General features: G+C 34.6%; 1 protein-coding gene across 1 annotated transcript in view; it reads right to left on the bottom strand.

Annotated features, from left to right (window-relative positions):
• ZCCHC7 (zinc finger CCHC-type containing 7) overlaps nucleotides 1-25,001 on the bottom strand; it is a 134,349-nt gene that overhangs the window by 103,965 nt on the left and 5,383 nt on the right. The window contains exon 2 of the mRNA XM_034410764.3: nucleotides 20,856-21,560. Coding sequence (XP_034266655.1) covers nucleotides 20,856-21,546 — 691 coding nt within the window. The 5' untranslated portion in view covers nucleotides 21,547-21,560. The remainder of the gene's footprint in view (nucleotides 1-20,855; nucleotides 21,561-25,001) is intronic.

The following is a 25,001-nucleotide window of genomic DNA, read 5'->3' as shown; positions in this document are numbered from 1 at the left end:
TTAAGTGTTTGTGTCCAGCTACAGAAATCAAACATTTATGTAAAAGATCTAGCCCAGGGATGTCAAGCTGACGGCCCGCGGGCCAGATACGGCCCACGCAGGCCACATCCACCCCAGCTCCATGATGGGGGAAAACACCACGAGTTTGACATCCATGATCTAGCCTGTAAAATTAATCTACAGAGATAATTACTGATATGGACAATAATTACTGTCCCTCCCATTTAGTGCTTTCTATTTTATTTTTTGCTAACTACAAGAATATTAAATAAGATACCAAATAATTTTAATTATGGAAAATATCCAATTTTTCTGCACCACTCCCACTTACAAAAGGAGGCATCCTTTTGATATTACAACATTTTCTAATGATACTGTCACCAGTCACTTGGCCGTTGAGTTATGACATGAAGGACTCAAGTGCCAAATTGATAATCCTGAGCAACAACAGACTGATACATGACTCATTTTCATCAAGCTCTCTATCTCCAAGCACAGGTACCTGTAGTGCTGCAGAAAAAAAGAACATTTTACCACTGTAGAAGAATTTCTTACTATAAATTTCAATCACTGCTTGTCTAGACTGTCAGATTATTTAACGCATTCTAAAACCATGTCCAGAAGACCTATAATAGGGCTGTGCACAGCATTTGAAATAAATGTTTCACACAATATATTAGCAAGAGGGAAGCACTTTTCTTCCAAGTCTTAAAGCAACCAATCCCTTGGAAGCCTTTTACAGTTGTTGGAAAGTTGCCCAGCTGTCTTCACCTGTATATAGACAGGTGTTTCACTTAGCCCAAAAGAACTGTGTGTGCACATACAGCCAAAGACAATTTTTCTTTGAAATCTCCAAGTGAAAATGTATAGCCATTTCTACACTGGCAAGGTACCACTTAAATTGTAATTCCAAGTAACTCCATTCCTAGTTCATTTAAAGTAACACTGCATGCATTGTGTGTATTGAATGGCTACTGGAAGGCTTGAAATGTCAAGGGCACTCTTTAAAGAATGCTTTAAATTGTAATTTGGAATAGATACCTCTCTCTTACAGAAAACAGGAAAGGGCCATTATCAAGGATAACCCTATCTAATTAAATATTATAACTGCCTTCCTGAACTGAACACAGTGGATTTCCCAACCATCCATGAGCTTCTCAAACTTTTCATTAGATGTGATGAGGTAGGATTAATGAATAAAATGGGATAATAAAATATTTATAAATAAATTGAAACAGAAAAGGATAATAAATGGGGAAAGAGGTGGGCTCCATTTTGTGGCTTTGAGGAATACCATTTAGGTGTTGGATAAAAAAAAATTGCCAGTTGCAAATATTTTAATGAAGTTTCTATATTACACTAAAATTATCGTTCTTTTTGATAAGAAGCCATCTGAAAAAAATCTAATTAAATAATTGTTTAATTTGCTAAATCCTTCCTAGAAAAAAACCTGAGTTTTTATTTATTTATTGAATTTTTATGCCACTTGTCTCTGCTATAAAATAACTCTGGGCGGCCTACAAGTGATTTTGAATAATTGAGTACCCATAATTGAATGTTTAATCAACAATTAAACATATTTTGGGAAACACTGACGCTTTTATTCAAGCCCCTAGAAATGGAAAACTTTATTGCCAGCATTCAATACTTGGAAACATTTCCCTTCACTGAGTAGAAATAACTAGAAATTCAGGGCAATGTTTGATGAATCATAAATGGTTTTTTAAAACATTACTTTATTCCATCTAATAGCCACTAATGGACCACAACTGATCCATAGTTCCTACTACTATCAAAAAAACATATATTCTTGCTATTGCCACAACAATATTATACAGTGACAATATTACACAGGGCTTAGCTCTATATTCTGCAATTTGCAATTAATGTTTGTTTTGAGACTTCTCTGAAGCAGATTCCACTACTGTTCCAATGCCCTGGATATTCCAGTCAGCCCACATATTGTATATAAAGTTTCTTATCATAGTGCTCATTATTTAGCAGAAGAATTTTGATGGCAATATAAATGCTGGAAGAAAGTTGAAAAGAACGAAACAGAAAATCTCTAGATCAGTGACTAGGATTAAAGTCCTTCAACCTCTCAAAACTTCCATGGCAGCTTTTTATCTTCGTAAGTAAAGAAATACATTTGAAAATGTATTTTGGTTAATACATTTGGTTAAGTATAAGAAAGACTATGCGGTTTTGATATAGTAGAAATTTTTTTTTGAGACCTGTAGCTTTAGCCTAGTGTTTACCATTTTTGTTTATTTAGAAAATCCTTTTGGTTATTTCCTTATCTTGCCAACACTGTATCTCATGCTCAAAATACAGACAAGTTTTCTATGTATTGGTAAAGAGGTATGATATGGCAGAATGTACCTACAAAAGGGGAAGGTCATATGATGGACTACAGCCGTAATGGCGAACCTATGGCATGTGTGCCAGAGGTGGCACACAGAATCCTCTCTGTGGGCACACCCACTGTCACGCTGTCTTCTGGTTTCCGGCATGCGCATGCACCCGGCCAGCTGGTGTTTGGGTTTCTGGTGCTCCGGCATGCGTAAAGAGTAGCTGGCTGGTGCACATGTGCATGCCGGAAACCCGAAGACCAGCTGGCCGGCATGCACATGCACACTGGCCAGCTGGTCTTTTGGTTTCTGGCACTCCAGCGCATGCATGCGTTCTGGTTTGGGCAATCGGTGCCAAAAAGGTTTGCCATCACTGGACTACAGTAATGCAACAGGTTCCCAGGAAGGAGGTAGCACATTCCAAGGAGGAGAGTGAGACAAGAGATAGAACAGTGCGGAGCTGGATCATGGAAAGAGGAAGAGGCTAGTCACTCCCTAGAATCTACTATGGTATATCCATTAGCTTATGGTAATACAGGTTAGTCTAGCAAGATTTTGTCTCTATGGTGTAAGCAAGCAAACAAAGAACTGACCTTCAGCTGAATTGTGTTACTCATTCTTGGGCTATACCTGACATTTGCTTATACAAGGGAATGAATAAGGGTCAAATTACAAAACAATAACATGGAGAAGATCATTGTTTGATGAAGCTGGTGAAATCATGACAAAGATAGATGTGAAATTTGAAGGGAAAAAAAAGGCAACATATGAAATAACATACAGCCATATTGGAAACTGGCACTGTGAGTAAGCATAGAAAGATGTGAAAAGGAACAGTTATTATAAATGAGGTTTCTTTTTCTTATATCCTTTAATTTCCTTAGCATTCTATTCCTATACTCCTTTTTTTGCATTCTGCGCCACGTTTACCATAAAGGAAAAGAACATGTATGTATATTTACTATTTTTCATTAATATTTACTATACTGAATCTCACCTGCAATTTTGGTATTCTTCCTAGTTAGGCACAATTTTCTGGCTTTCAATAAACCAATCTCTAGCCCCTCCTCCAGAAAAGCACTCACATTTAAATTTGTAGTGAGATGATAACAAAAAGGGAAAATAGGGAAGAAAATATCAATCAGTTGTACTTTAGTGTAGACATAAACGTTTATTTTAGTTGTTACTTTATGGGATCTGAGGTTAATATTGATTTTTAATCATTCCTTTCCAATAGTGAATTCGGACAAGTGAGTATCAATAGAACTAAAGCCTAAATAAGGCTACTGACCGACAAAAGGAGGGTATATTAACTATATATAACATTAAAAATTCAAAGGGAGATCAATCCCATTCCACCCTTGCAAATTATCACCTCAATGAAGATCAAGATATCAGTAATATCTCACAGCCACTAAATATTAAAAGAGTGAAACTGAGCATCCAAGTGAATTAGCCCACTTGAGTCCTGCCAAATTTATATTACAGGTGCTCACACCCAAACTCTAAGGAGTAGGGACCATTTATAACATTTTGTTGCTTTCTTAGTATTAAGTTTGGAAGGTTCTGAATAAAAATTGGGGCCAAAGCAGCACTCAGTTTTCTGGATACACACTTCACATGCATTTAGTGCCTTATGCTTGCTTAATATTATCTTGAAACACTTCAAGTGTTTAGGAAAGGCTAATAGAATCATGAAATACAAACAAGGCACCTCCGAATATAACTGACTTAAGGAGGTTCATGACTTCCTCTAAACTTGAGAAATACTATTTTCTACTATATATCTAATTAAAAGTCTACAACAAATTAAGTTTGTACTTAGTTATGCTTTTTTTATTTTGTCAAGCTTTCCATAGAGATATTGATGCCTTGATCAACTTGCTTATTAGGAAAAAAGTTTAATTTATTAGAAAAGTAAAACAATGCTGTTCATATCAAAGATTCCCTATAAAGTTATCATATCAGTGTAAGAGTATTTAAGGCTACCCTTTTCTGTCTTGCAATCATTTTTACATGTAGGTCACATTTTATGGGTAAAAACTGCTGGAAAATTATTTCCCCTTAGGGGGAATAAATAAGATTTATTTATTTGCTTCCATTATTGCTTTGTGCTGGAGTATTATTTCCTCTTATTTGAAGAGGATTATTTATTTATTTATTTATTTATTTATTTATTTCCATTATTAGTATCAAATAATTAACTGATCTTAAATTAATTCATTCTTTAAATATAACAAGGAACCAGCATCAACTTCCCACGGCCCGGTGCGCTCTCACAGAGAGGGCCTACTCAGGGTGCCGTCGGCCAGACAATGTCGGCTGGCGACCCCCAGGGGTAGAGCTTTCTTTGTGAGCGCCCCCACCTTTGGAATCAACTTCCCTTGGGGCTCCGGTTGGCCCCTGACCTTCGCACTTTCCGCCGTGAATTGAAAACCTGGCTATTTATGTCCCCCAGCCTGGACTGATGGGGTAGTATATTTTAAAATTTTTAAAACTTTTCATATTTTTGTGTATATTTGTTGATTTAAACAGTTGCTTGGTCGATTGTTGTTGTGGGCCGCCCTGAGTCCTTGGAGATAGGGCGGCATACAAATTTTATAAATAAAATAAATAATTGTCTCAAAAGTATCCAAAGCAATCTTTTGTGTCATTGATATCTCTTTTGTAAAAACAGACCCTTGAATTTATTTGCATCCTGCCTTTATTTTTTTATAAATAACTCAAGGTGGGGAATATATCTTATACAATTTCCTCCTCCTATATTCTCCACAACAAACACCCTGTGAGGTGAGTTTGGCTGAGAGAAAATGATTGGCCAAAATCACTCAGCTAGCTTTTATGACTAGGGCTGGACTTGAACTCACGGTTTCCTGCTTTCTAGTCTGGTGCCTTAACCACTTTTACTTTTTTTACTTTTACAGTAAGAGTTTCTTAAATTAAAGATTTATTTAAAGATGTAAATAAATTAAAATGTAATATATTGTATGATCTTACTATGGCCAGTTTCAAATATTGTTGCTTTTATTGATCAGATACCATAAACATTCCATTTTTCATGTCATCTAAATATGCTATTTTATGCTATAACAATCAGTATTTCTTATTTTGGAATCTACTATAAACCTACTTAAAATGGAAAGAATAGCTTGAGCTCATATACAATATATACATATGTAAGAAACTTGGTCTAGTTTTTTTAAAGTGTTTATTTCTTTAAACAATTGAGCTGTCTCCTTAAGCAATATAATAATACAAGCCGCTGAAAAACTCTTCAAAAATGTTGACAGCGTTATCTTTCCAGACAAATGTAATTATGTTTATTATTCTATCAAACTTTAAGCTAGATTAATTACTTAGATGTAAACTACAATTTATATGTGTGATTTGTTTTTCAGATTCACTTCTTGATAAGGACAAGTTAGCCACATTACATCCAGGACCACTTAAGTCTTCCCATGTTGTTTTATTTATCTAAATCAGTGGCCCCCAACCTTTTGAGCACTAGGGACCGGTTCTATGGAGAAAGACTTTTCCCCAGACCAAAGGGGGCGTAGTTTCATGTGCTGCCTGTATCCTGCATGTGCGCAGATGGGCCTTCGCTCCTTTGTGTGGCCCTGTTTCTGCCGCACCATGGATTGGTGCCAGTCCAAGGCCCGGGGGTTGGGGAACCCTGATCTAAATAGTTCCTTTGCAGGGAATTCCATCAGGGAAAGACAAAAATACAAACATTTAGCTCATTTTCCATGCTGAGTGGAGGAAAATCAGAAAATAAATATATGATAGAGAAAAATGCTCAGAGTCAGCTGTATAGTTCTTTGTGCGTGTGTGTGTGTGTGCGCGCGCGCGCGCATACTGTAAACACTCTTTGCTTACAACAGATACAAACTAAGCTTACAATTTTACCAATTCCTTCTAACTGTGGTTCTTCTGTTCTAAATTTATATGACTGCAATTCCACTCTTATTTCCATAAAAGAATCTCCTGCTGTTTTTCTTAATGGCTGCAGAATCTGCTTATTTTGGATTGTGCTCCCTGGTTCTTACAGCCAAGTTTATCAATGCGTGATGCAACTAGGTCTTCCCTAAATCAAAATTATGCTTAAGAAATTTATACAATATATCTTACGAAATATTTCAATAAACTTTTAAATGTTTCTTATTTTGTCCAAAAATGTTCAATTTTATAGATTAAGTAAAATTAACTGGTCTTCAATATATGTACAATACAATTTTACTTATTAATTAAGGAAGATTTTCAGTGTCAAAAAAAAAAGAATGAGAGAAGCGGATACAGAAAAACAGGCAGCCATGCTAGTCAATTTCATCCCCTTCACCTTAGGAATAGAGAACCATAGAAACAACAATGTAGAAACGTTATTGTCTTATTTAAATATACTATTTTCGTTTTCTAGCTGATTTCAAGTTTCATCTTTTTATTATGATTTTCTTCAAATGTCACTCCAATATTTCATTTACTATATACATTTCCAATATACATCAATGTGACCACTGATTTAACCTCCTCCAAAGTTTTTCTACAAATATTTTCTTATGTTCTGTTATGGTTATATACACTGCCCTTATCCCCGATGAGGAAAATTTATTTATTTATTTATTTTATTTATTGCGATTTATATGCCGCCTTTCTCCCTAGGGACTCAAGGCGGCTTACAAAATGACAACTTCAATACAAATTACAATACAATACCAACTTAAAATCAGTAACCCAATTAAAAAATGATTTAAAATTATACCAGTGTACCCCCAAACGGATCAGTAAATATTCTGATGTCTAAATGAAAGATGAATTCCTGCTGCTTTTTAAAAAAGCTTTGTTTCAAATCTTAGAGTACTAACATAATCATCATGCTGATAGGTGTTAGTAAACCATTATGTTATCAAATTACCTGACACCATCACGTCACTCTTCCCTTAGTATATTATTATTCATTTGTTTTTTTTTAAAAAAACATACCTTTCTTTTATTTAGACAAGATGCTCTAAATTATAAGAATCATTTTTCCCTTAAACTTTATACATCAAGTACATAAAGATACATACTGCTGGCATACTGAAAACCATTATGTACTATAATATCAAATATTGCTTTGCCAGCAGCTTAAAACTTCATGGTATTCAAATACCATCTTTTTATATAATCTTGAGGAGACTGGTAATGCAGATATTTAAAGCAATCAATTATTTGATTATTTTAAAATTTAATCTATAAAGACATCTGCTTTCAAATACTAGGGTAAGGGCATACAAAATAAATAAGAGCATTACAACTATGTAATAGAAAAATTACTTACGGATATACAACAGCTGTAAACATAGTGACAGGAGTAATTCTGAATAAAAGCTTTTAAGATCTGAAGTCTTTTAGAAGCCACACTAACAGTTTAGGGATAACATTTCTTCTGCACTTAATGAAAAGACACACATTAAGAATGTAATATTTTGGATACAAGGAATAGATCATTATTTTTCCCATTCTCATTCAGTTGTAGAGCAGATTATCATTCTTTATATTCTATCCAAAACAAATTTTAAAAATTGTTTTACAGTACTTAAGTGACAATTCTGTTTCTTATCTCCCTTCCCTTCTCATCAGACCTGAAGATTTGTCCAATTATGTAGCAATTTTGTAGGCCTGCAAATTTAGCAGAAAACAGATTCCACTTATTTTAGTGAAATAAATACCTTAAAACTGTATTTCAGTCAAATATTAAATCAAAGATACATAAACTTTGACTTGTAAGTTTGGCAGCAACCACATTGTAATTTGTAGCAATTTTATAATGAAATAAGCTAGGATGTAAAATTGCTAACGGATTTCCATCCTCAAAGGTATCTTTAAATCTATATTGTTTACAGATTTAAGCAATCTGCATGGTGCAAGAAGCTCCATATTTAATACATGAAAAACAATTTAACTGAAAAACAATTTAAGTCAAACAAAGGGTAAAATAAGCTTAATTTACTTGTAGTTTCTATAAAACAATAGATGTCAATGTTGAAAAAGCTTTAGCATTTAATCAGGATTTTGTTATTTAAACAATTTTTTGCAGATACAATCTTGAAGCCATTTCCCCCCCTCTCCCAAGTTTCAAAATTAAAGGTGTTTACTTTTAAAGAAATTCATTTGGTACAGTACTGAAAAGTTAATCTCTCAACTATATTAAATAAAGATACAGCCTTCATGAGGACATATATACAAGTGTATTCATTCATTTACTATATACTAAAAAGTTTATATTCAAGTATTTGATGTTTAATGACTTTTCATATATGTATAATAAATTAAAGATTGTAGTTCATGACTCTATTAATATACTATACAGTAGTTTTTCAATTTTCAGTTAATATCAATTTAAAAAGCAAGAGTGTTATTTTTGTATGCCATAATGTACTAAATTATTGTGAAGCTCTGGTTTGGAAATATTCTTAGAATTGAGTAAAGCTGGAGGATCTTCCTATAGAACAGGACAAACCCCAAAAATTTAAGGCCAACTCTTCATAAATCATAGTGCTACAAACAAAGAAGAAAGCAACTACTACAGGAAAGGCACAACTCTATTGTTTCTTTTCATTCTGAAGCATAATTAGACACTTTAAAAATTACAAAATGAATACTAAGGGGAAAAAATCATAATGAACCTCTCAGATGAGAAACTAATTGGGACTAAGTACACAACAGCTTACATTTAATCCTGTTAATCATCACACAAAAAAGAAATAAAAGACTCACTTTTCAGCCATCTCTCTGGACGACTGGGCTAAAATAACAGCATGACTAAATCTGACATTGACCCCTTGGCCCTGCTAGAAGTTTAAAGAATTCCTTTGAGTCTTCTGAGATCATTTCCTCCCACCCCCCACCCCCTGCTCAACAACTCCAAAAGAGTGGGCTAGTCCCATACATTTGACAATCTTTTTGCAAAAAGGTAGCATAAAGAATGGTGACACAGAAATTTTGTTGTATTGGTTATAGCACTCTAACATTAGATTGAGAACATGCTCAAGAACTGAGAAAAACTATACATTAGCATATTTTATTTCAAGGTTCTGGATAGAATTCTTTGAATTCTAAGTCATTTCCACAAGAGCAAAAGAAATATGCCTAAAATCACAGGAGGCTGTGATCCAACCAAGTAGGTACATTGATGTAAATGGTATAAAAGGGAAAAGAGTTATATTTATTGTTTTAGTCTTTAGCAAATTTATTAATATTTTTAAATCAAGATTTCATATCAAAATCCACAATCATGCTTTTTTCTAAAAAAAATAAAAATACAACAGAAACAGAATCTTATGAGCAAAGATTTTTGAAGAAACATTATTCGCAGGAAAATATTGCTTTAAAACAAGATAATGACACATAACATCCAAAGTATGGTACAAAGAGCCCTTCAACAAAATCCTATCTGATCATTAAACTTTGCAAAATGAAGGAAAGAGAAACATTAAAGTCCTCGTTTTGCTGGAAGGAAATTAGCTTTTCCCCATAAATTTTGTGAAGAAAAGAGCTGTTCTTATAGGCTATCACTTGCTAACATGTTCCCCGCCCTCCTCAAATAAAAAAACCCTTGTCAGTTCAGATGTCTGAAAGAAATGTGCCCAAGAACTCTGCATCATAAAGAATTTAACTGGTAACTTTATACAAATTGGCAGCAATCCTCTTTACATGTGAATATTTTAAGAACTCACATACTACAAATGTAAACTGATTTTTCTCTCTGCTTCAGTAAGCTGCCCTGAATGTTGCTCCTCATATCCTATCATTGTCTTCCTAAACAGAGTACAAACCCTATCTAATCCTTTTAACTTTTTTTATTCTGTTAAAACAGAATTATAAGTACATGTCAGCCTAACATTGTACATTGGTTAAATAAATAAATGACCACCAAGGCTACATTTATAGTAATTTTTCCCATTATTGTAATTGTTCCTACTATTTAGAAACATTGTACATTGGTTAAATAAATAAATGACCACCAAGGCTACATTTATAGTAATTTTTCCCATTATTGTAATTGTTCCTACTATCTCAGAAAACTGGTTTGACCTCAGAAGCCAGAAGGAGCCACAGCACTCAGACTTAGTTGCTGCTTTTGAGCCAAGATATGGCAACATTTTATTTTTACACAAGGTGAGTGTATCACAATAGAATACTTTGATTGTTGAACAGCCTCTTTTTATACTGAAAAAAAAATCCATATATTAACAAGTTATGGAGAAGAATCAGGTGAAAATTCTCCAAAGGATTTTTTAATATTTATTCTTTGTGTACAAAGCATCTTGGGGCCCTTTAAAGATTAAGAAACAGGTAATGATTGAAGTGTCCTGTGATCCATAGAAAATGATAATTAACATATTGGTCTTTAAGGTGCCAAAACACTGACGGAAGAAAAGTTTCAGCCCACATATGAGCACACACGCACACACAAAAGATGATCAGTGCTCTAACAACTGAATATTTTCCCAAAGTAAATTATATACCAGGAACAATGTTTGCGTACTCTCTGATGGTAGATGCATTCTTTCACATGCGAGAAAGCAAAAGCCATACAGGAAACTTTTTTTATGCACTGATTAAGAAAAATAAGTTTTACTATATATACATTCTAGAAGCACAACTTTATACTAGAAGTAATCTTAAATGTTTTGAATTCCATTTCAGATTAGATTTCTGCCATATCCTGTCACAACTCTCATAAAATTATAATACTTGCACATTTCTGAAGGTTCTCCAAAATATACATATTTGATGAAATTAACAAATTTTGCTTGGCACCAATAGCTGAAAAAAACAAACTAAAAACAAATTTAAGGTTAACAGTGAAGCAGTCCAAATATTGATTTTATTATTGTTTATTATTATATGTTATTTTATTAAAACAGAAATTTAAATACAAAATTAGGTATAAATCTGGCAGGTACTGCAAGTTTGAAGGTATTAGAAAATATAAATATGAATATTATCAAAAGTTGTGAATTATATAAAGTATTTATTATTTATATTAGAAAATCAAAGAAGTGGTTGGTTCCAAAGTTCACCACTACATTTTATTGAAATATTTAATGCCGTAAAATTGAACCTTTATTTTAATAGTTTTATAACATGCTAGAATGCATTTCAAATTGAAACTTATTATATTTATTTCCAAGTGATTCTTGCTAAGATAAATGAATAAGTTCCAAAAAAATATGTTTCAACAATGCTCTTTGACTTTTTAAAAATATCACTGCATTAAGGAACAAGTATTAAATACTAACCTTGTCCAAGATAACTATTTAAACAAGTTAACTGGTATATTGCAAGATTTGTATGCGTGGCTAAACTTGTTTCAATTTTATAAATGTTTCCAGTTGCTGTTATCTACAATTGCTTAAACAATACTGAAATAAATGTAAAAATGTATGTTTACAAAATATGATCACTAGGAATGCTGCCACACATGTATAACAATTGGACAGTTGATCACAATGCATAATACCTTCGAAAATATGTTCCTAATAATGTAGTACAATGTGAAGATTTTAACTATTTTCTTTCACCCTATATTTTACATTTCTTCATTTTGTTCAAGGGATTAATATTTCATCTTTAATACTTAAAGATGAATTTCATTTGGAATAATATAATGGATTTTTAAAATAATGTGTATAATTCTGTGTAAGGAGATTAGACATTTTCATTTTATGACCTTTTGCCTGAAATGCCAAAGAGCATACTAAATTGTAGCATAATTCAAACTTCCTACAAACAACAGTTTTTTCTTTTCACATTATATTTTGACAATAGTTACACTGGAGAATCAGTTTGCCAAAGGGGTTTTTTCTCCCAAAATGTTAAATTTTCTGGTAACATTTTATATAGAAACAGAAAGTTCATTTTCCCGCTCAACCACATAGCTCAAATGACAACGAAGAGCTTCCCAACCTGCAAGACTTATAAATAGAAGGCGATAAGGAAGAAAGATCAAACTGAGAGAAGTGGAAAAATTCCTCACCTACCAATCAACAGAATGACAACAAAAAGTGAAAAGTCGCCCAGAATATATGACCATGTAAGCATGGGCACTCTTGCAGAAAACCTAGTCTGCAATCCAAAGCCATGGGAAATTTAAATTAGTTAAAGCCAAGGTCCACAATAGGCAGAGAAATCTGTACAGATAAAAGAGACTGCTACGGCCCTAGGTATACTTAGTTTAGATCACTAGAGATTTCCGCCTGAACTTTATTAGTTTTATTAATTTTTTTTAAATAATCAAGAGATTCAAGTGTATCCACATTACACTGTAAAGAAGATTAACTTTTTTTTCTTTTAATCAAATATCCATATGCATGTGCTGTTCCTAGCAAAGGGTAGATGATTCCCATTGCTTATTACAGCTCCAGGGTGCATAGTGTTATAATAATGCATGGTTAAAGAGCTCCTGATGTTTAAATACTGTTAATATTGCTAAAAACAAAGGCACAAATTAGGGCAAGTAAAAATAAAACATTAAGTTTAAGTTGATTCAGTTTTTTAAAGGGAAAGGTATTCATCAGGTCATAGATGCTGCAATGCAGTGACAAAATCATTTTATGACATTAACACTTTATGTTGCTCTTAGGAAATTCCAAGTTAAATTATACAGCTGCTTGATTTATAAATTAACACTGGCGAACCAAGCGAGGTAACTGTAAAATTATTACCAATTGCTGGAATTAAATGCTTTCCTTTAAAAAGATTTTTGGCATATTTGGTGCATTTTGAAATTTGGCAACAAAATGGAAGATTTAAGTATATGCTGTGAAACACTGTCCTATCTCAGGCACATGCAAATATTGCTTTTTAAAATATGGACCTATGTGTTCCCATAAAAAGGTAAATTGCCATTTTCCCTTCATCAATGGATCTGAACACTAATTCTGCAGAGGAGAGATTTTCTCTCTCTCTAGATAAACATATACCTCATTACCTCACCTCTAAGCTTCTAAACATTTTGCTATTTTTTTTTTAATAGAAGGAATAAAATTGCTATTTTAAGGAATAAGGCTTTTTAAAAAAAATCTTCTTGGGGGAAAATAAAATTCTGTAAAGAATAGAATGGCAATAAAAATACTGGCTTCCGAAGTGTAAGTCCCTAACACAGCAAAAATAAAAAATTACTAAAATACTGCTAATAGAATATTTTTTCATAATTTTCAATTCCATAGTGAATTTTATTTTATGATTATTTTACCAGCTCACTTATAATTTCTCTAACTTGGTTCTGTTGTAGAAATGGACTAATGAACATTTAAATAATATTTTGTGTAATTATTTTTTTCAAGCAAAAACAATTCTTTTATTGCTCTTCAAAGGTATTGTTTCATCTAGAAAAAAGATACGAAGATATAGAATTCACCCTAACTATATAGGATAAATGCTGCTGTTTATACTGGACTGCTAAATCTTAAGTCTTTCTAATCTTAAATACAATATTTACAATTAAATCTTACTGTTGTAAAGATTTTCACTTTTGTTTTAGGAATCTCTATAACTTTGCTGTTATATATTAATTCCAAGAATGATTGTAATTTTATATATTTTATACTGATCTACAAGCAAAAATAATGAAGATAATGCTCAACATCATTTATTACAAGAGCAGGAATAATTTCTCATAATGTGAAACATCTACAACTATTTATTAAGAAAATAAAGGTTGATAGTAGGTTTCTCCACATTTTTCAAAAATTTGTCATGTGGAAAACTGAAAAATGATCAACAAGGAAATTGGGAAGCTGTTTCTCAAGCATGATGAGGTAATTTTGTTTATTGTTATTGTTGTTATAAGGTATTAGCTGTTAATTTGAAGATTTAAAAATTTATAAACACAAGGATTAGGCCTTCTAAGATTATCATTTCTTGATTAAAGGCTCCATAGCAAGTGATAAGGGCAGAAGCCCTGGCATTAGATAAAATGAACAGTCTTATTTAAAACACAGCATCAATTTAAAAGTTTAGAACATTGAGACAAAGGGATCAGTACAAAAAATATGAATGAAATACTGCAGTGGATACTCTACAAGGACATAAAAACTAGTTATAAATAGCTAAACATTATAGCATTTTCAAAGTAAAGTGCTGATCAATTTTGCTACAAAGATCTGAAAGCTTTCAATCTGCTGAACATTTTCTCCAAAATTCATTGCAATTTGATCCTACTTGTGAAGCACAATGACATTCAAGCTATATTCTTTTAGAATATTGGATACTAGGATTAATAATAGCAATATTAATATCCACATTTTAAAAGTGAGCCATTATATTAAATGCAAATATTTCTCAGAATTATTACATTAGGTTCTGGAAGAAGGTATTCTTCAAATATCTTAATAAGAAATGATAAAAGGGTAAACTTAAATCATACTATCAACTGTAAATATAAAAAAATTGGCTTCATTAGTATACAAGCTGTCATGCTAGAACACTAAAAAAAATTAGTTAAAAAGAACAGCACTATGACTAATACTGCAACAATATTTGGGGGGGTGTCAAAAGATCACAGTGACACACACACATATTGCTAAGTGTGGTTATCACTATTTTTTTTATTTAAAAAATATATAACTTCTATCGAGTCACATATGTGAAATGAGCAGCTGTGTAAATTTACCAAATAAATAAATAACCATATCTGTAAAACAGTAACAGCTGCATTTGGGCATCAGAATCAACCACCACACACCATTATGGAAACACATCGTGAGGATTATGTCTCCCTTTCTCCTCAACTGCAAAGAATTTTGAACTTGTTCTATTTATGTTTATCCACAATAGATTATTTTATCTAAGTAACAACAGATGGAATTGTTGGTTAAGAAATAATGAACATTCTTTTACTTCTCCAGCCATACAATCATATGAAGGAACAGCCATAACAACCCTTATCTGTGAATGGCATCTAACTTTTTCCATAGTAGCAGCCGTTTCTGGAATTGTGGTTCAACGTTTTTTAGTGGCATGGATTCTTACTATGGAAGTTAACAATGAACATCTTGAGTCAGTTTTTGGGTTGTGCTGATACTGTAACACTTTTGTGTCAGAAGCCCAAGATAAGACTTCTGTTGGCAGCCTGTCTAATCCAATGTTCAAAAGTCTCTCTGGCCACATAGACAGAATAGTCTCAGGGATTACAATCAAGACAATTGGAACATGTTTTGTTTAAGCAATGGCTCCATAATTGTAAATAAGCCATTACAAACTTGACTGTCATACTATTTCCAACCTCCATAAAAGCGGAGGCTCCAATTCATTGCCTCTTAGCATTTTAGCTAAAATCAAATGTAGAGGCCCCAATTCAACAGTCCAAACACCCGGAAACCAATCAATTCAAAGGATTTTCTGAATACAGACAGGTTTATTCTAGAACTTGAGTCAGTATCTTGTCTGATATTTAAGTCTCTGACTAAAATGAAAAAAAGGAAAGCTAATGATGCTGATGTGTGACTGTAACAAAGATTAATTTGATCTGATTTGATCCGGATAAAGCTGAAGTTCAAGCTAGAATAAAATTCTAGTCACAGCAGATATAGTTGCAAGTAATTGAGGATGCCAATTAGAACAGAGATGATGAAAAATTCATTGGAAGCACAACTATAAACATATAAACAAACCATTTTTGGGCTGCTCCTTCCAGGACATTAGGGAAGAGGTAGCTTCTCTTACTTTAAACAAAGGAACAATATAATCTTAATTAACAAACTTTTAGATTTTTAACTTTAAACAGCTACATTCAATTTAAGGCCTTCCCTTCTCAAGGCCCTGAAGAGGACAGCTATCTCTCAACTCAAATGATAGGAAAAACAGATTTAGTTCCTATTCAGATCTACATAATGGAATGAAAATGCCTCAATCATGATAACCACATGGGAATGGGGTCTGTGACATTGCCTATTTTTTTTTATCAAAAACAATAATAAAAACTGACAGGTTCTTCAAAGATCATCTCTTGGCCATCTGTAATGGTCATAGCAATTCTGGTATTTTCCGAATAGGACCAAAATCCTTTGAGACCACCAAGACTTTTCCCAGGCATTTTTTGTTTTTGACTCCAACCCACAGCAACCACTCACTCAGAACAATTATTTGTCAAGAATCCACAGTGTTCCCTCAACTTAAATAAACTGTTGAACACACAATTTCATTGAGGCCTGCTGTTGTTGTTCCTTGTCTCTTCTGGCTGACCCTATGCTGTCCAATCATCACAAAAGAGACTCAATCTCCATGATACTACAACTCACCCAATCTATTGTAACTGGAGTGACCAACTGTGGTCTAATGCTTTGGGGGAATAAAAGAACAGCATGGGTATCAAAACTAAAAACTAATTGCTATAGAGAGAGTTGAAAGGAACAGGGAATATTAAGAACAGAGGGTTCTGCAACTACTTACAAATATTTCACTTTTTTGTAGAAATAAATAATGGACATAAAATTTGTAAGACATTTCCAGAGAACAGGTTCCCAATGCTGAAGAACAGTCAAAACTACATTTGGCAAAGTCTATTTCAGAACCACAAAACAAAATAAAAACAAACAAAACAAACATGGAGCTTCCTGGGTGTGGCAAGCAACCCCAGAGCCATATAGTTCTAGGGTTGCTTCCTGCGCAGCAAGGCAGAGTGCAGGGCAGTCAAAAGGACAGAAATGGGGCAGGGTGGATAGGCAGGTGGAGGAAAAAGGAGGCAGTCCCTTACTTTACTGTGACTTGGGGCTGAGAGGGATCAAACCCAGAATGGCTTGGCTTGGAGTGGGTATTCACTCAATGACTTGCAATTCTCAGTTAATGACAGCAACGAGGAATGCCTGAACTGCACTCACTAAGCAATGAAGTCATATGACTTCCTGTTTTACAACTACATCATTTAGATTTGATGGCTTAATGATGATGGCTTCTAACTCTACATGTATGAAAAAGTATCTACTATTTAAATTACTGTATAATATCAGTAACATGTGCTATTTATATAGTACGTGCTGTGTATGTTATTCAATTAACTCATTCTTAGAAACTGAATGGGGAAAAAATATAATGGAAAATCTTCTGTGACAGACTATTTTTCCTTACTTTTAGCACTGAATTTTTACTTGCTTAAGATAGCTCTAATCGAGAGATTTGTTTCAAATGTTTAAGTGGTAAAAGATCCAAATCTCAGAGATATAATGAACACACTCATGAAAGATTTTATTATTATTATTATTTAACGCATGCCGATATTGGAGTAGTCAGCTTTTTTAAACTATTTTGTGTTCTGATTGGCAATACAGCAGTTACATGCCCAGATAATAACATTTTTAATGAATAAATATTTTCTTTAATTTTATTTTTGGCAAAAGTTATCTTAGCACCATGGAGTACAGTTTTAAAAAAAATAAGAAACAGGTATCTAACTTGACACCAACCATTCTTGTTACCCACTGATTTTTTTTGAAAGCCAAATAAATAGAAAATGGTATGTTTAAAAACAAAGTTCAATATCATTTAGGTTCACTGGCACTGTAGAGAATAAAGACAATGGAAATAAATGGTTGGAAACATGGCCATCTACCAAGAAAAATGACCAAGACAAACTGGAGTAGTTGTCAGTTTCCTAGAGAGCAAATGTGGATGGAAAGGCACTTTTTTATCTCCAGAAAAAGGACGTTTCTATCTGACCCATTCACCATAGCAGCCATTTCATGAAAAATCAAATCACTCCCCAATCACTGCTATTCTATGACACTACCCACAAGATCCTTCCAAAGTTTCAGACATGTCTACTGTTTCAGAAAATCTAAGTTGGTAATATGTTTCTTCATCAATTACTAAGCTCTTTGGGCAGAAATTTAAATTATGCCTGGGCCATCCTGTTGTTCACAGAAGCAATTTCTACTGACTGCACAAGAGAATGATGACTGAATCTTCCTTCCCATTGCTATTCGCAGTCAACTTCAAAGTGTGCTTCAGAGACTTTTCCCACCGCCTTTTGAAAAAGAATGAGAATGCATAATAAACTGCATAAAGAAAAACAGGACAAATCCTTTTGCAAAAGCAAAATGAGATCTGTACAAAAGTGAGCTGCTGGAATTAAGGGTGGTTTGTCACTCATGTAGTGCAGCCACTGCTAATTCGGAATAAATATTTGCTGCACCTCAAGAACGCCTTTTATTTTGTTTCCAGAGGACCTACCCAGGAGGTTTTCAGGGAGTAGAAAGACTGCAGAAGTAAAAGATGGCAGGAAAATTCTGCTCACAGAACAGAATTTAGGGTAAACCAATAATTATACAACCCATTTGCTAAACTAATATCATATACCACATTTCTTCTTTGTGAATTACATATTGCTAGGCCTTTTAAAAAGCTAGACTAGATGTTACAATTTGAGGAGCTAAATTATAGAAGCTAGCACATGCTGATATAATACAATCCAAGAAAATATGTACAGTATGCCAAAACTAAATCTCAGGTTGAAATGTTTATTCTTAATGACCTAAAATACTGTACAAAATGCAATCGGTATACAAACAGAGCTTATAAGGCAATATAATATGGAAAATAAAATATTTATATATTGTATTCAGTTTATATGATCAATACATGTTCTTGTGTGTGTTTGTGTGTTAGAGGGTGGGGGAATGTCAGCTGGTGGAAACTAAGAAATATGCCTTTTCTGCTGTAGTGTCTGCCCTCTACAGCATTCGCCCTTCAGTGATTAGTATGACATCAACCCTATTGGCCTTTTATAAAGCCTTGAAGACCTGATTAAGTGCCCAGGCCTGGGGCTCCATTTTGTTTAAAGCAATAGCAGTAGCAATAGCAAGGGCCCCGTTTCCTGATTTTGTTAACACCTGTGGATTATAATTTCCTATATATAATTTTATGATTTTCTTTGCTATATATATTTACTTATTTTTAAAATCCGTGTTTTAATTACTTTTAATTGATTTTACAATTGTTCACTGTCCAGAGTCACTTGTTTCAGATGGGCGGCTGTATAAATCTAATAAATAAATAAATAAATATAATGGAGAAAATAAAAATATTAAGATCCGTATGCGTAAATTAAATGAATACTTGTTTTTAGGTGTTTCATACCTACCTCATATCTTCTGTGTTTTCTTGCTAATAGCATAGAAACCTAATTTTAAGTTTTTACTTGTAAAACAGTAACATATTCAGACAGCAAATCTTGCAAAACACACATCTGGCAACTGTCTTAAATACATTTCCCTTCCCTGTGAAAATACCATATTTTGAATTAAGATGGGGATGAGAACATGACTAAAATTTCTGGTGCCTTTTTAATGACATGTTGGTGGAAGACAGACAGAATGCAGATAATCCTTAACTTATGACCACAATTCAAACCGGAATCTCAATATTGAGCTTATTACATGGCTGGCTATGGTGTGGATAGCATTTCTCAGTGGCGGCAGCAGCGCTAGGGCTGAAGCCGAGATCAGACAGTGGTGACATCTGGCTCAGACAGCTGAAGGCCCAGGTCCCCTACTTCAGGCCCAGACTTGGGCAGGGGTGGTATTCACTTACCTTCCCTACCAGTTCGCAAATGCGTCCATGCGTCCAGGCTTTCCGTTCATGTGTTTTGCTGGCACGTGCCTTTCATGCATGCACCCAGCTTCACTAACATGACTAAATAGGATGGTATAGAGCCGGGGCGGGTGGGTGCCCGTGATTTTCACTGCCGGTTCGTGGGAATCGGTCCGAGCCGGCTGAATACCACCTCTGGACTTGGGCCTGCCAAGTGTTGCTGGGAATGGCAACCTAAATTGGGGGGAGGGGGATAAGTAGATGGAGGTAGTTGCAGTGCTCCTGTGGTGATAAGTATGAGCAGGCTGCCAAGCACTTGAATTTTTATCTTGTTACTGTACAGCCCTGTAACTTCAAACCGTGGTCGTAAGTCTCTTCATTCAGCACCATTGTAATTTCAGTTGCTGAATGAATGATGGTAAATCAAGGGCTATCTGTAAAAGAGAAACCAAGACTACCCCAAATTTGTTTTCATAACAGACTTTATCACTGTCTCCAAATACTATTCTCTCTTAACTGGAAATTTTAATGGTTTAAATTATAATTGTACAGTTCAGAATTTTATCAGTTCAAGAGTATACTATGTCTTTTGTTTGTTTTCATTTATTGCATCAGTATATTTGTAATCTTTTTATTGCAGATGCACATTAGGTTCATTGCAGTGTGCTCTTCTTTTCTCACTAAGGTTACAAACTGTGGCCATATCCCAGGAAGATTGTATTTCCTTATAAATAGGTGTAGGGCTGTGGTACAAATGCTTTTCTGCTATTCAAACAACACAGCATGCTTTACAAAGGTACCAATATATTTTATAGTGGTCATTATACTTTGTTTTATTTTCCTACACCCTAAACCTGTTTGACCCTTTATATTTACTCTTTCTACTGTGATACCCTTGTAGCTGCTTGAAACCACCCCACACAAAAACATACTAACCTCCACTGGCTGAAGTTCTACAGCCTTCAAGATTTAACAGGATATCATCATCTTTGTCATCTGCGGCACTTCCCAGCAGCATCCAGCTCTCCACATTATCACTTTCAGAGGATATACTTGACACATCAACTGCATCATCGCTGCTGGAGCTGTCCTCAGTTACTAAAACTCTATGAATCATGTGAACATCATCCTGGTTATTTAAGATTGCCTTTTCATTAGCCTTTTTTGCTTTACTTGAATTTACCGTAGTCTGATCCTCAGATTTCAGGATAGGCCGGGAAGATTTTTTGGCACGAGAGTAAGCAGTCTTATTTAATTTACGTAATGTTGGAGACACTGATGTTGTTAGTTTCTGGAGTTTACTTTCATAAATGCTATCTTCCTCAAGGGTATCAGACAATATTATGACATCTGAGCTATCTGAACTGACACTATCTGAAATGACAATTAAGTTATTTCTCTGATCTTGTTCATTCTCTGATTTCTCTTTCTTCAAGGACTTAAATTCTTCTTGTCCTTTGACATCCTTATTGTTATTTTCACTGACATCCCCAAGGTCTTGTGCATAATGGACTTGACTGTAAAGATGAAATTCTACTTCACTATCAATGCTTGTTTCACTGGAAGACCCTTCAGAATAAGGATCATCTTCAAATGCTTCTGCATCGCCATACCCACTGAATAACATAGTAAGTATTTTATCTAGGAAAAAAAAGAAAGTAAAAAAATGAATGAAGCTCAGCAAACCAATGTAGACACTTCATTAATGCAGAGAACAAGCTTTAGAGTGATAAAAACTTCAGTCCATCTATTCTATGGTGCATTTCTATGCATGCTTGGGATAACACTGGCTCCCTCAGTCAAGAAACGAAGATCAGCACCATGCCCAAGAGTCGAACATGACTGGACAGGAAACCTTTACCTTTATCTCTTTATTCAAAATCAAGCCCCAATGTGTTCAGTGGATTTTATGCTTTTGAAAGAAAACTTTTAACTCAAGGCAAAAGTCTCCATAAGATATAAGTGCATACTGCACTAAATAAAAATACTACGGTAATACTACATACTTGTGAGAAGTGTATTCCAAGCAGGGATGAAATCTACTTACCTTCCCTACTGGTTTGGAAGTGTGCACACCGCACGCATGAGCCCTCTCCACTGGCGCCCGCCATCGTCATGTCCAATATTTGACTCTCTGTGCATACACAAGGCCTTCTGCGGATGCACAGAGGGTCAAAAATGGGTTACTTCCTGGTTAAATGGGGTTAAAACCAGGAAGTAATGACGTCCAGGCAAGTTGGCAGAGCCTTGCGCTGCCGCCACCAGTTCACTGAACCACACACCGCTGGCGCTACTGGTTTACATGAGCCAGACAGAACTGGCAAGAATTCACCACTGATTCGAAGGCTATGCAGTGTCACTTGTGTCTTTCAGCAGAGAGCCAAAAACCTACTTGCCAACCAAGAATTCTGCAGCTCCCTACTGCGCTGCATGCAGCATATAGAGATGAGACAATTTGAGTAAATTTATCAATTTACAGTAAATTTATCAATTTACCCAAAAGACCTGCTTGTCAAGAATTTTTTGACAGATACAAAAGAAATGTGGTTTGGAAAATAGAAAGAAGAGGTGACTTATGGTACTCAGTGCCTGCAGATTTGCAGATACTCCAGATTGAATAAATTCTGCCTCTTTAGAGAAGCTCATCAAATACCAGATCCCATCCATTATTTCTTTTGCAACAGGCAATGAGGGAAAATGTTCTACCATGCAGGTGTCTCTACCCAAATAGGATTCATTAATTTGAATAATTTAATGAGTCAATAGTTTTTATAAAATAAACTTAACAAGTTTAAATATAAATACTAAAGTTATATGAATATTTCTGTTTATAAGTCCATTAATTTTAATGGATAAAAAAGAAAACAATTACATTGGCATATGACATAGGGAGAAAAAACTGAGAAGGATGAACTCAGATAAACAATTTCCCTTGAAGTCTTAAAGAAACCCAGGCCCCATGTTCTCTTGAGATGAGGGAGAGACAGTAATAGTTCCGGCACATAATTGGAATCCATTCAGATGGTAACTAACATAGCCCAGACAAGGAACAATAGAAGAAATACATGCCAAACAAATGAGAAAAAAATTCCAACTCTTTTCATCAAGCTCTCTGGAGATCACTAAGCTCTGACGTCACTGAGCATTTTAGCAATTTATAAATGTTGTTAAATATTTACACACCACTTTTCCAACTGATTAAAGTGGCTTACAACCAACAAACACATTAAATAGTATCAAAAATGTATAACCTTCCAACTAATCCACCACATCAACCAAAACCTAGCCTTTAAAAATATTTTTATGTTACACTGTACAATTTCTTTTTAAACAAACAAACAAACAGCAGCCAATTTATTTCTCAAAAGATTTCTGAGTTTTGGAATAGTCATTATGAAAACTCTGTATTAGGTCATGTAATCTTGCCAACAACTAAGCCAAAAATCTCCCTGTTTTATTTTTATACTGTCAAATTCAAAATGACTCCCAGCAGTTTAATTCACAAAAATATAAAACAAAGTAAAATCTAAATTTTACAATAATACAATAGTTGCATTAGTATCTACTGACTACCCGAAGAGGATATCCAATAGTTCTGTATTAATAACTTCTGGAAGCCCAATAATGAAGGCAATCTACCTAATTTCCAAAGGAGGCTACTGCATATTATACAGAGACTGCAAATAAAACTTTGTCTGAAAATGCTTATTCCATTCATGTCACACACCTGAAAGAAGACTAAAAGATGCTAATGTTGGGCCAAATTGGATGGGTTAAGTAAGACACTTCTATGCAGAGAATTGTTAATAACCCAATGCCAAGTTATGCAGGGCTTTGTGCATCAAAGCCAGCACTTTGAACCTGGAAATCTACTAATAATCAACGCAGCAACCATAAAACAAGTATTATACGATTATGATGATTTTGGCTTGTTAATATACAAGATGCTATATTTTGTAGCAATTGTAAGTAGTCTTCAGAGGTAGCCCCATCTACAGCACATTGCAGTAATTTAAATACTACCAATAGCTACAGTACTTAGATTTATATACTTCATAGTTCATTACAGCACTCTCTGAGTGGTTTACAAATGTCAGCATATTGCCTCAACAATCTGGGTCCTTGGTGTACCAACCTCAGAAGGATGGAAAACTGAGTCAACCTTGAGCCCATCAAGATCAAATTCATGGCTGTGGGCAGAGTTGGCCTGCAAAACTGCATTCTAACCACAGCGCCCCCACAGCTAATATATATATGCACGAATCACAATGACAAAATCTTCCCAGTCCAAGTAAGGCCACAATTGGCACACAGCCAAATTTGGGAACAGGTGTCACAGCTGCAACTTCTATTTTGAAGTAGGCCGTAAGTCAAGGAAGAGCACCGAGTTGGAGATAAGCTTTTTCAACTAAGGTCTACTCCTTCTGTACAAGAAGTAACTTGTCTTGCATGAGTTCAGATTGTTTCAGCCTATTTCATCTCATTCAAATCCAAACAGCCTCCAATTACCACTTTGAGATTTCCATAGCATCTCCAATTCAAAGCATTCAAACTATATGAATGCTGTTATTATATTTTTATCCTGCCCATTTTATATATTTTGGGCAACTCAAAGCAGTCAACATACCTAATTTTCATACCTCCTATTTTCCCCAAACTAACAACGATATAACATGGGCCGGACTGAGAGAGTGTGACTGGCCCTAAGTCAACTAGCTGGCTTTCATACCTAAGGGAGGCCAAGAACACACCATCTCCTAATTTCTAGGCTAGCACTTTATAGTACCGCTACACAAACTGACAATACCAAAATGTGTTGTCACTGGACTGATGTCACTTTGAACCAAAGGATGACCTATATCAGTGATGGCAAATCTTTTCAGCACCGAGTGCTAAACTGGAATGCGTGTGCATGTGCGTGCGCTGGAACACCGTAAACCTGAAGAGCAACTGGCCGGCACGCACATGCCTGTTTTTGGCTGTTTATTGGTCTGTTTTTAGGCCGTTTTTTGGTGCTCTGGCACCTGTGAAGACCAGTTGGCCGTGTGCACCGGAAACTAGAAGAGCAGCTGGCAATGACGC

Source organism: Pantherophis guttatus, chromosome 2, assembly GCF_059756535.1.
Source record: "Pantherophis guttatus breed Tessera chromosome 2, ASM5975653v1, whole genome shotgun sequence".
NCBI classification, from domain to species: domain Eukaryota; kingdom Metazoa; phylum Chordata; class Lepidosauria; order Squamata; family Colubridae; genus Pantherophis; species Pantherophis guttatus.
This window is presented reverse-complemented; position numbering and strand designations above follow the sequence as displayed.